At 36.4% G+C, this 12,376-nt stretch overlaps 1 protein-coding gene across 1 annotated transcript in view; it reads right to left on the reverse strand.

Annotated features, from left to right (window-relative positions):
* Nucleotides 1-10,576, reverse strand: part of ERC2 (ELKS/RAB6-interacting/CAST family member 2) — a 398,530-nt gene extending 387,954 nt beyond the window's left edge. The window contains exon 1 of the mRNA XM_059856421.1: nt 9,802-10,576. Within this exon, the coding sequence (XP_059712404.1) occupies nt 9,802-10,458 (657 nt within the window). The 5' untranslated portion in view covers nt 10,459-10,576. The remainder of the gene's footprint in view (nt 1-9,801) is intronic.
* Between the last annotated feature and the right edge of the window lie 1,800 nt (nt 10,577-12,376).

The following is a 12,376-nucleotide window of genomic DNA, read 5'->3' on the forward strand; positions in this document are numbered from 1 at the left end:
TGGTATATTGTAATTTTCATTACAGTGTTAACTATCAGAAATATTAAAGGTTATGGGTTTATTTTGGATTTTTCACAATATATATTAAAGCAGATAAGACAATATACTATGTTCCTAAATGTATTCATGTTCACATCAAACTCACTATAAACCTCAGTAATTTTTCAATAGGTAGCACATACTCCATAGCCCAGAGGGCTGTGCTGACAAGAAAGTACATTTTCAGAATGATGTGGAAAGAATTTTGGCTTCCAAATAAAGGGTAATTGCGAATTCTCATTTCCCTCAAGATACAGCTCAGTTTCTGTCACTCAGGGAAGAAATTTAGTGACCACTGAATGTAAAACTATCTGATTATCACAACTTACGTATAACATTTTAATGTACCCATGTGCATAATCACATATACACCTGAATAGAACAGCAGGCTTTTATTGCAGACATGTTGATTATGAACAGTGATTCTTCAAGTTTGGATTGACACTTATTTAAGCTTTGGTTTATCATGATTTAAATATAACCCACTAGTTCATCTCCACCTTCCAGAGTACCCAAATACTATACCATAATATTCAGGCATTTCTTCACTGAATTAGTTAAGACCATTGTTATGCCTTACCAGTAAGCAGGTACCTGGAAGTTAATGTCACACACAAGAAAAAGTTCACACTAACAAGACTATTCTTTCAGCCTTTCTACCGACAAATTGCAAAAGCTATACCTCCATTTACACAGTTTACATCAAAATACAGAGAAAAGGTCTAATTTTCAAAGCACAGCTCGCTGCCTCTGTGATTCTCTCAATTTAAATGCAGGCTTTTGCAGTGAGACTTGCACTGCATACAATTAATGCTGTAGTTAATTAAATGCAAACTTGAGTGAGCTCAAAAAGCAGGCCCTGTTTTAGGGTTTGCTGCTCCTCTGAAGCTGCACCCCAACATGTGTTTATGCTTTTCCTGTAGGTTCTGCTGACCTTGGCTTTTCTTCTACAGCAATGTCTGTGATGAGACACCACCCTCTCATTCAATTATAGATGAGACTGCAACACAGACCTTACAAGACCTTAGCATTTCCTGCATCTCTAATACTGAAATATTCACATTGATTTGCCTCAGGATTTTTCTTTTGGCAAACCCATCATTTATTCCTTTTCCTTCAGGGTACAAAGAATACTTACATGAAATATACTGCTTTTTTCTAATACATGTTTTGTTAGCTTTTTTGTCATCTTCCAACATCAAGAGTGATAGCAATAACTATCCTATGGCAGATGCCTAAGGAAATTCAGAAAGTAAATATTTTCCCCATCCCGCAGGCCAAATATTCTAAAATTAGTAGATTCGAAAGACTTATTGCTCCTGCCACAATCAATCCAACCTGAATCAAAGTTATCCCTCATAAAATATGCCAAGGGTTCCTGAATCCTAGTTTCTTTACCCCCTCAGCTGACAGATACTCCAGCAAAAAATTCAAGTAATAAATATTATCTTACAGCTGACAGCTTTAACAAGTGACTCACTAGCACCAGGGAATACACAGTCCATAGTCAGGAATGCCAGACACCTTCAACAGAGGAAATGACAAACAGCCCAAATCAGCCCAAAGAGCCAAATCATGGCATTAACCAAGCAGAACTCGCAGACATGCTAAAACTCAGAAGAAAATTGAATCAATGACCAACAGGTTAAATCACCATCACAACATTGCCCTTACCCTGACAACAATCTGAAATGCATCTTCTGAATTCAGGAATATAACAGAAAAGAGAAAGGTTAGGAAGTGTCATGCTAGTTTATCTTTAAATTATATACATATAAAAAATAAATATAATGCTTTGCAGCACAGCCAAAAGGGTTGTGTTTCTCAGAAACAGCCCAGAGGAGGAGTTCCAGACTGCAGGCTAATTGAATATGGCATTATGGCCTGTTAGATGATTTGGGGACAACTGTCAGAAAATACAAGATGAAGGACCAAAAGGAAGGAAAACATCTGAAATTTTACTAATAAAGACTAATTTTATTAATAAAGACTAAAAATGTAAAATGAGAAAGAAATTACTCTTTTTTCAATGCTTTTTTCCTTTTCTCTCTTCCACTTCTTACTCTGAAAATCTGAAAAAAATGCTGGAAATAATTTAAGTCTAAGACCTCAAGGAAGGAAGGCAGTTTAGAGAACCTAACAGAGAAATAAAAATATATTTTTTAAAAATACTCCATGAACTACTGGCTCCACCACAATCAGTGGAAAAGAAATTCACCAAGGATAACGTTTGATGTATTATCTATGATACCTGTGAGAAACTGTATTATTGATGAGATTAAAGGTTTAATTAACATCCCCAGGAGAATTCATTTATGTTTTGTAAAACTTGCTTTCCAAACAAATTCCTGCATTATGAACCCATTTGCAATTAATGTGATGATCCAACACCACCCAATTCTAACAAAACTCAAAATGGTTTATATGCAATTACCTCTCTTCTAATTTCCTTAAGTCATTCTGACAGCACACAGCACCTACCAGAATAGAATTGAAACTGGACTTCCCTAATTTAAGACAGGAGGGGGTAAAAAGCAGCAGGTGTGGCTTAGCAGTAGGTGCTGAAGGAACACCTTCAAACCGAGCTGCAAGCATAAAGGGTAACTTAAAGGTAGTTTTATCCCAACTAATATTCTGCTAGGTCTACGTTTTTCTGAAGTGATCTGTTCTGAGACCTTGTCAAAATCCTGGCTTCTGTTAAAAGGTTTTACCCACACAGCAAGACAAGAATCACCACTGAACAACAGAAGAAAGAGCATCAGATTGGGAACAGAGAATGCAGTATCCATCTGATGATGCAAGTGAAGTTTAACAAACAGGATGAAATTACTAAATTCATCTGGAATATCATCTTCAAAAACAAATAATAAACCTATAGCCTTTCAGAAAACTCCTCATATGATACTTAAGTTTTAAGATGGTCACTACCGTGACAGGACCAAAAAATCCACAACAAACAGCAGCAGCTTTCGTAGTGTTTTGGAGTGCACCATCAAATACCAGTTAAGGAAGTGACTATGCTCAAAGCTGGTGAGTTCACAGTTTCAAGTCACAGAGCCTCACACAGTTCCAACTACCTTTCATTTCAAAGATCTGTCTGCTATAGAGGCAATCCACCTTCTCAAAATGTTACTGGTCTTGTCTATTCTTTCTTATGAAGAACACTCACTGACACTCCTTATTTGACACTCATTCTAAGACTTCAAGATGCAAATGAAATTTCATGCTAGCACTTTGGCACTGGATAACAGAGTGACCTATATCCTGAATTTAGTATGTATTTTGCAATATTCCATAATTTTTATTTTCCAACACAATGAATAAAGTACTTTTGTTCTAAATAAAATAGTACTCTTTCAGATGACAGCTACACACAGCGCATCCTACAGACTACAATTCGTGGTCCTTATCTTTTTTGAAATACTGGGGACAACAGAACAAAACCATAAACTACTTTTCTCAGATCTCCTTATACTTCAAAAATGCCCAAAAGGGTATAACTTATTATTACTATCATTTCCAATTTACCACTTAACATGTGATACAGTTTTCATACAGCTTAAATTATTAGTTTCTATTTTTTAATGTATACATAAATACTACTATCTGAACCAGAATAGCACCATAGCACCAAAAAGCTTCAGGTTACAGAGTCACATTGCTATTATTCATTTTCTAGCTCAATATTTACCAAGCTTTTTGAGACAGAGGGTCTCAAAAGATTAAAAGTAACTAAATTCCCTCATTCACCCCCAAGTACTTTCAGGTTATTACTCCATCAAAATTTCCTGGGTTATCTGTAGTATCATGGCCCCCTCCTTATGAAATTCTACTCCCCACCAGAGCCAGGAGCCTTTGCTCCTCAGCAGTAACAACAACAGAAGGCAGCACACACCCTTCTGGCACAGCTTATTCACTGTTCCTCACCCATTACACACCATCCCTCATCAGCAGATGAGTCCTGCTGTTTTGGCCTCTTCCCATTTCACAGACATTGTTTTGAATATAATATAAAATCCTCTGATTTCATTCTACTTTGCTATTCAGATAATGACCATTTGATCTATTCCATGTGGTTAAATGCTTAAGCACTTTGTCGCATTTAATAAACAAAGTAAAGAAGAATATTTTGCACTTACCTAAATTGCCATCAATGTACATGAGTTTAAATGAAGAAAACAGTGGAAACATGCAAAATAAAGTTAAAATCAACATGTATGCAAGCAGCTCAAGACAAATATTTTTTTTAAAAGATGGAGAAAGCAGAAAACAACAGTACACTGAAAAACAGAAAACAAAGTGAATAGGTGTGATGAACCTACCAGCTTTACAAAATTATCCTAAAACACCTTAAGAAGCTTTCACTGGTTGTAAATACTATATTAAAGTTTGATGTTGGAAGTGTTTTGTCTTGAAGAGACTCATTTAGTAAAAATACAGCCAATTTTTTTTTTAAGATTATTAATATGAAAACATACCTCAGGTAGCACAGTAAACCACAAGAACATTTCCATTCCTCAGGTTCCTAGCTTTGAGTTGTGTAACCATGTACTTCATTAATATTCACAATAAGCTTCAAAATCCCTGCTGTTTCAGACACTTACACAATAAGAGAGGCTGAAAAACATTTATACCCAAAAAAATCCTCCTCTGACCACAACTGGTATTAACAAACAATGAAAGGTCCTTTCCAAGCAGTAATCAAGTGCATACTTTGACCCATTAAGGAAGGCAATACCCATCTATAAACTCACACTAAATATCCAAGTGCTGGCAACTGCCTGCATATTCCACTACAATGAACCTACAAGAATTTCAAAGAGCATAAACAAAATATCAAAAAAAAAAATTTAATAACCTATACCTTAGCCTAATCAATATTTTATTAGGAACATATTTTAACTAGTACAGAGAAGAGAAATGCCATTTCAGAATATTTGTCAGTATATTTTCTCTTATTGTTCTATTTAGATACTTGTCATGGATCAAAGTGAAAATGAAGAGCACATTGTGAAATAACATTGAGTAGCTACTCACAGTTCTAAATTCATGAGTACACATTCCCTTCTGTACTGATTATTTTATCAGCTCTATTCTGCTAATTGCAGCATCTGAGTTATTCACACTGCTACAGATGGACAAAAGTTACTTGGAGAAACTATTTCAAGAAAATGTTTTATTCAGAACTATAAGCCTCAGAGGAACTGCTCACTATCCTTTTTATCTTCTCTCCATCTCATTAATCAGAAGTAAATTCCTGCAGTATCAGGATAGGAACTAAACTTCAAAAGATCAAAATCCGTAATGTGCTCTCAAAGAACACATTAAGTCAATTAAAATTACCTGGGTTTTTTTAAAGGGAAAAAAGGATCATGCTCACCCATTTATTTCTAATATAACCATGCCATGCCTGTGAAAGAGCCACTATTCATGGCACATAGTGTCCATTTTGTATTAATTATGTAGTATTAAATGACTACATTTATAAGTAAGTAAAAGGGGCCTTAGTTTGTGCAACAGGGCTTAATATGCATTTTTTAAAATATCACAGCAATTCAGTTTTTGCAATGTCATAAAAGCAGCAGATAAACTGATAAACATGAATGTATTGCATTAGAAGCAGCTAATCCAAAGCAATAAATTAGTTTTCCCTCTTGGCAGGCAACAACCTTGGAAATTAATATTGCCGAATAATGCCTTGTGTCTTACCAGCACTTCCCACCTCATGGCCTTCTGCTCTCCACTGAAGCCTTCCACACTAACTCTCCTATATTTTACATATGATCAGAAGCCAGATTAGAGACAATAACTATCCACCAAGGGGAAAAAAAGCAAACTCTCTGTTTGAGACATTGTAAATGGATGACTCCAAGATGAAGAACTACTTTAAATAATTAAAAATATGTGGAGTACTTCCTGCCCCTATGTATACCAACACATATAAAATAATGCCAGTTATGCTGTGAGAAAATATCCCAAAGAACATGAAAAACAAAAGCCAACTAAATATGGGCTGTGATATCAAAGTACAGGTGCTGAAAGCATACACTTTCAGAAACATAACTTTCAAAAGAAAAACAGGAATGTCCAAGTTACGGTCCATAAACTTCCTCATGGATCTCCTTCTGCTTCCAAAAGGTTTAATTTTATCAATTTTCCTGTTGAAACAGATCCTACCATTTCAAACTAATTCATTTATTTGGCAAATTTATTTTCATTTATAATCCTGCTTTCCAGGATGGTTTTAAGCCTTCCCAATCTTGCCATTATTTGGATGCATAACACATCCATCCTTTAGGACACTGATGAAAGTCTCAAGCACATGACAGAGCCCTACCAGATCCTACTGGAAACCTTTCCAATTTCCCCATGAATCACTGATAATTACACTTTGACATAGGCTTCCAGTCAAATACTTCTCCATGTAGTAGCAATTTCCTGTCATATGCTTCCCACCAACTCACTAAAGGGAAATCTTTTGAGACAGTTTTCTTAACATCAATATGTTGCTACTGCTCTTCTATTATGCATAAGGTGTGTTTTCCTGTCATCCAAGAAAAATCAGATGTCTTTGACATTATTTTTTATAAATCCATATTGGGTGATAGTGAATTTTTTTATTTTCCCTCTCTATATTTAGAAATAGCTGATGATTTTTAAAAATACAGCTTCCAAATAATTCTTTGGGTTTTGCAACATTTTTTTCAGAAACCACTATAAAAATATTAAAAACATGTCACTCATTCTCTCATTTCACTTTTTTCTGGCAGGCAGATTTGCCCTTCTCCAGTCTCCTGGGAGCTCCCAAACTTTGCTAGGAGACCCAGAAATCCAGGCAGGGTCACTTTCATCATGGACAGCCAATGTGAAAACACTTTTTAGTGTTTCAGAGTGAAACAACTCAGCCTTTAAGAAAGTTTTATAAGCCAGTAAACCTCAGACACACAAGGACAGACTGACCACTTTTAGGATGGATGTGATAGAGCACATCACCTTTTTGTTCTTTAAAATTACAGCTTTTCGATGATTCTAATTTCAATTAGTTGTTTGAAAGAATCAATAGCCTGCTGAATAAGAATGACAAACAAGCTGACCCAGCCAGCTTGGGCTTCCAAAGCCATTCCTTCACAAAGGCCCCTCTCCAAAAGCTTACAAGAAAAGTAAGCAGCAATTACATAAGAGCATGGGTACTTTCACACACAAATATCTGATTGCAAGAGAGGAAATAGCAGAAACACATGGTTGACTCCTAAAACCAACAGGAGGTCCCTGGAGTTGTCCTGGAACATGTGGCTGGGGTTTGTGCTGACTGACACTTCCTGAGCAGCCCAAAGAACAGGGTGAGCAGTAAGATGACTAATTTTCCTCAGGGTGTTTGGTTATTCAGGGCAGTAAAGACAAAAGCCAAATGCAAAGAAGAATTTTATAAGCCTAGGCAAATAGTCAGAGGCTGGCAGATGAAATTCAAGGAGATAAAAGTGGTACACAAATGAAAATAATCCTACCTTTAAGCATAACAAGCTGTGATCTAAACTGGTTAGAACAAATAGTGAGGTTTTTTTTCAGCTATGATAAATATTTCCATTAAGATATTAGCTTAGTACTCAGTAGCAGCAAAAATAAAGGCATACAGAACTGGAAAGAACAAACTAATTGTTGGAAATTTCTGTGAGAGACATACAGAATAAAAGGGCAAACACTACAACATCAACACAACTCATTTTACACTTTATCAAAAACATAAGATGTTTTGGTCCCCTTGCCTCAAAAAAAAAAATCCCAAACATTTAACAGGTCTGGAAAACATCATGTTACTGTTCCACAAGGAATTATCACACATGGTAAGATGTTCTTGTCTGGAAAAGAGCTGAGGGAGGGATGTGATGATGGCACTGTCAAGTCCTAAGTGGCACTGAGACTGGCACCAGACATCAATTATTTATTGCTTCTTTCAGTACAAGGAAAAGGAAATCCTAGCAAAAGCAGACAAAGTGCAAAACCAAATGAAACCAGTGGTTCCTCACAGGTATGTTAGGCTCTAAGAGCCTGTGGACACTGGCATTTTAAACAGGTCCAAAAGTAACTGGCTGAATTTAAAGTTCACTGAGTTATTAAGCACAAAGAAACAGCAGCTGGATCACAAGGAGCACTTGCTGAGGATACCACTGTGTACTTGGCCTCTCCTGTGAATGTCTGGACACTCAGCAATGGAATAGAGATACCCAATCTCTGTGTATTATAAAGGGAGGATTCATGTTAAATATACACATAGAGCAAAATATATTGCTTTTGTCAGGTTTGCTGTTACAAGAAAATAAGAGTTCATAAAAGATACAACATGAATGAACTCATAACTAAGTTACTAATTTACTTTCCCTCAAGATAAGCAAAACTAGATTTTAGGGGGAAAAACCAAAACAGAATTTTCATTGGTGTGTGACCAAGTCTCTAAGAACCAGATTCAAATTCCAAATGTCAGTATAAGATATTAATGTGACATTTCCCTATGAAACACATCAGAGTCTATTAGAATAATTCTCCTCCTAAGGTGACACCAAATACCACCATTAAAATATCTAACCAACAAAGTTTTTGAAAAACAGAACCTCCACCATGCATCTTTTTGTTAATATTGGTTCTAGCATCATCCTAGTGCATCTGCTATAAATAAATAATCAGCAACTACTATTGTCAATCTGTATACAAAAGTTATACAGGACAGTAATAAATTAATTCATTGCACTGAATTCCTGATGACAACTCAGGCAGTTTCCCACTGAAGTAACTGGTAACAAACTTGCCAGCTCTTTAGATATTTAGGTTCATGACAAGCCTAAAGGTGCAAAGTTTGCTGAGAAGCTCTAATTGATCACAAACTTGGAGGTTAATTCAAAATCTCAGTTGTTGCTGCCTGCCAGCAAAGAAGTTTAGATTTGGAATCTGGAAGTGAGAGAAACACAGGACTGTGTTTTTGTCTAGGAAAAGTTAACAGATGGTCTAAAAAGGAGCAGCTTTAAAATAAGACCAGAAGCCAAAAAGTGTGTGGAGAAAGGAAAGATTTTTTTTTCTATCTATTCTGTGCTGCTGTTTCGTATAGCTTTGTATATGTAGCTGTATGTTTGATATAGCAAAGTCTCAAATTTTGACTTCACAGATTTATCCATCCAGACTAAAATATTTGAATCTTTTTATAACTTCAGGAAAATAATGTTACAATGTGAATAGAAGTATTTGAAACATGTATTTACAAGACACTCATTTACTACAATACAGGTCTCTGAAATGTTACTGAAAACTTCATTCTGTAATGCAGAAGTACAGAAAGCTGAATGAGAGGATTTATCTTCTTTTAACTTTAAAACTGATAACTCCCTACACAGTTTAAACAAAATATGCCTCTAGATGTTTATTTACACTTTGCCAAAAATGGCTCATTTACCTCTTCAGAAACTGTTGCCAAGACAACATTTAGACAGTTGAAAAAAAAACCCTAGAGAAAGTTTCAAACAAAAGAGAAAGGGTAACAACAATTATTTTATCCATCTAAAATGTGAAGGGGTGCTGCATGAAGGAAATTATAATCTGCATTTGGATTCTTATTAGTGTGCTTTCCTGCAGTTTAGCAGTCAGAAGCAGATATACCAAGATATAAAATTCTTGTGGCAAATACCAAACTTGTGCCAGCACTGGATACAGTACCAAAAGCAAAACACCAAGTGCTTGGCTGTAAAACAACAGGAAGAAACTTTCATAATTACTTACCTGATTTTCTTCATGGGTAACTCTCATCTGTTCTTTAAGAACTGACATTCTGGCTGCTTCTTCTTTCCTCAATACTCTCTCTTTCTTTAGCTCAGGACTCCAGAAAGTTTTGATGCTGTTCATAGAGGACCCCAGCTTGCTATCCTTAATGTCTAATTCTTTTCTGAGAAGGTCATTCTCCCTCTGTAGATCCTTAAGCTGAGCCTGCAGATCTAACATGGTGCTATCCCTAACCTGTCTCAGCATGGAAGGAACCTGGTGGTGGTGGTGGTGTGAGGATGTGGTCAGCCCTCCGTGCTGGTCAGTGTAAGAAAGGACATCTGTGTGTGACAGTCCAGCAGAAGCGATATTGGGGCTGCTCCCCATGGCTGTGACTCGGCCACCATACACAGCTCGATTTGTAGCCCTTCCAAGAGTCATTGTGCCCTTTGGGAAAGTAGTAGAAGCTACACCCTCGTGGTCACTCAGGTACATTGGTCCAGATGTTGCATAGGCTGCATTAAGGGACTGGATGTTCTCCATGGACAACGTCTTCCCTGTCCCCCCTCCTCCCCCGCTGCTGGTTCGCCTGTGGCCCAGGCGGGGGGACCTTGGCAAGCGGGGGGACCTGGAGGGACTTCCTTCCAAGTTGCTGATTGTTCTTGCACTTCCATACATTTTTCTTCTACTTTGAGGTACTATTTAGTAAGAAACTAGTAACACTAAAGTTGAATGTTAAATTAATAATTCCAGCTAGAAATACTGGCAGTTTCACTGCATTCTTCCAGTAGGCAAAATCTGGTTTTCCTCCCAAGACAGACCTGAAAAAAAATATTATAAAATTAAGTTTTCATTTTGGAAAATAAACTTAAAAATAATCACCATATATCAGAAAAACCAACTTCCCAGAGTAAAAACTACAAAAATAAAATCTGCTAAACATTTTATATTTAGGATGATTAGTTAAAAATGCATTTTCAAACCAATTTCAATCAAAATAAAACTCCTCATTTTTTTCTTGCTAGAAAACTTCAAGTTAAAGCTTGTCAAACTAAGTCAGAATGAACAATATGGGCCCAATACAATAACATACCATACCTTACCTTGTCACTTAAATGACTGACAATATGAAATTTATATAAAGAAAAATATTTATTATTGGCATAAAGAACTACCCTCTTAAAGCTTCCAGAATTCATTCCCAAGACACACAGATATAAAGGAATCTTATGGATTTACTTTTTCAAGTTTTGGCCTTTTAACATCACTGTCCAAACCTGTCCCTCTTTTCAGCTGTCATGCATCATTCAAGAGGTGACCCACAGCTTGTTCCACCAAAAGACCCTCTGCAGCTTTTCTGCTGTTGCAACTTCAACACATTGACCAAAAAAAAAAAAAATCTCATCTAATTCTCAAGTGCCAGCCATCCTCTGGCCAAGTAACTCATCAAGTCCTCTGAGAAATCCATCCCTGTAACCTTCTAGTTGCCTGAAACAGTTCCATACTCCTTAATAGACAAATCTCCCATGAGACCAGAGCTGAAGATGACTTTCCTTCCACCAGCTCCTGGCAGATTCTGAGCAAAAGCAACAACAAGTCTTCAGAATTGACAGAATTCACCCAATCCTCTTGCTCACTCAATTAAAAAAACACAAACAAAACAAAATAAACTCCCCCTAAAAAACACTACACTCTGGTCTGGTAAAAAAACAATACTGCTAGCAGGAAATGCCCATTTCAATTTAAACTGCACACAATAAAATGTTTTTAGATACAGCAGACACGATACACAGCCAGGTGGTGGGGTTGGGTATAAATTTGTTGATCCTCAGAAGCAGAGGTACGGAATATTTTATCTTATATCATGTCCATACTGTTTTTCCTTTTCAGTCTGATAAATCAGTACATTTCTTGCTTAGAATCACTTAATAACTTACTTAGCCTTCTGTTTATGTCTCTGAAATGTATTTTCAGGTACTTGTTTTGCCTTTTAGAGCTTATTAGTTGTGGTCTTTTTCTCAACTTGTGTGAATTTTTGGAAGTTCTTATATCAGAGAATACTTATACTGCTTAGCACCCCAGTGCTCACCACTGAGCTCTACTAAAAAAAGGATCCTCATTCCTTATCCAAAGGGAGGCTAACTTCTCACTGAACTTCTTAAACAATGTTCCAATGCTGATTGAACCTTGTAACTTCCATAAGCTTGGGAAAATGCAGAAAGCAACAGGAAAAAAGAGAAGCAAAACACCAGTGTTATTACTTCCACAGCATTTCCAATTTCTTTTCTTTTCCCTCTAGAAGTATTCAAATCAAACCAGAGACATCTGTGTTGTAAACACAAACACACTGATGATACTCTTGATTTTCTTACTTTAACAGGCTATTAAGGACAGCTCACAGACCAAAAGCTGAAAACCATGACTTGGCAAATTAAAATGGAGAAAGCCTAAGAACTTTTTACCTTGTTACCTTCTACAACTGGAATTATACAGACTGGCTTTCCTGCAAACATCTCAGAAAAAGGCAAGCACACAAAAACATGCCTTTTCAATGTGTGTACTTCTTAAGGATAAAACTGGAACCTTCCTTTATGGC

The sequence above is a fragment of the Haemorhous mexicanus genome, chromosome 11 (assembly GCF_027477595.1).
Source record: "Haemorhous mexicanus isolate bHaeMex1 chromosome 11, bHaeMex1.pri, whole genome shotgun sequence".
NCBI classification, from domain to species: Eukaryota; Metazoa; Chordata; class Aves; order Passeriformes; family Fringillidae; genus Haemorhous; species Haemorhous mexicanus.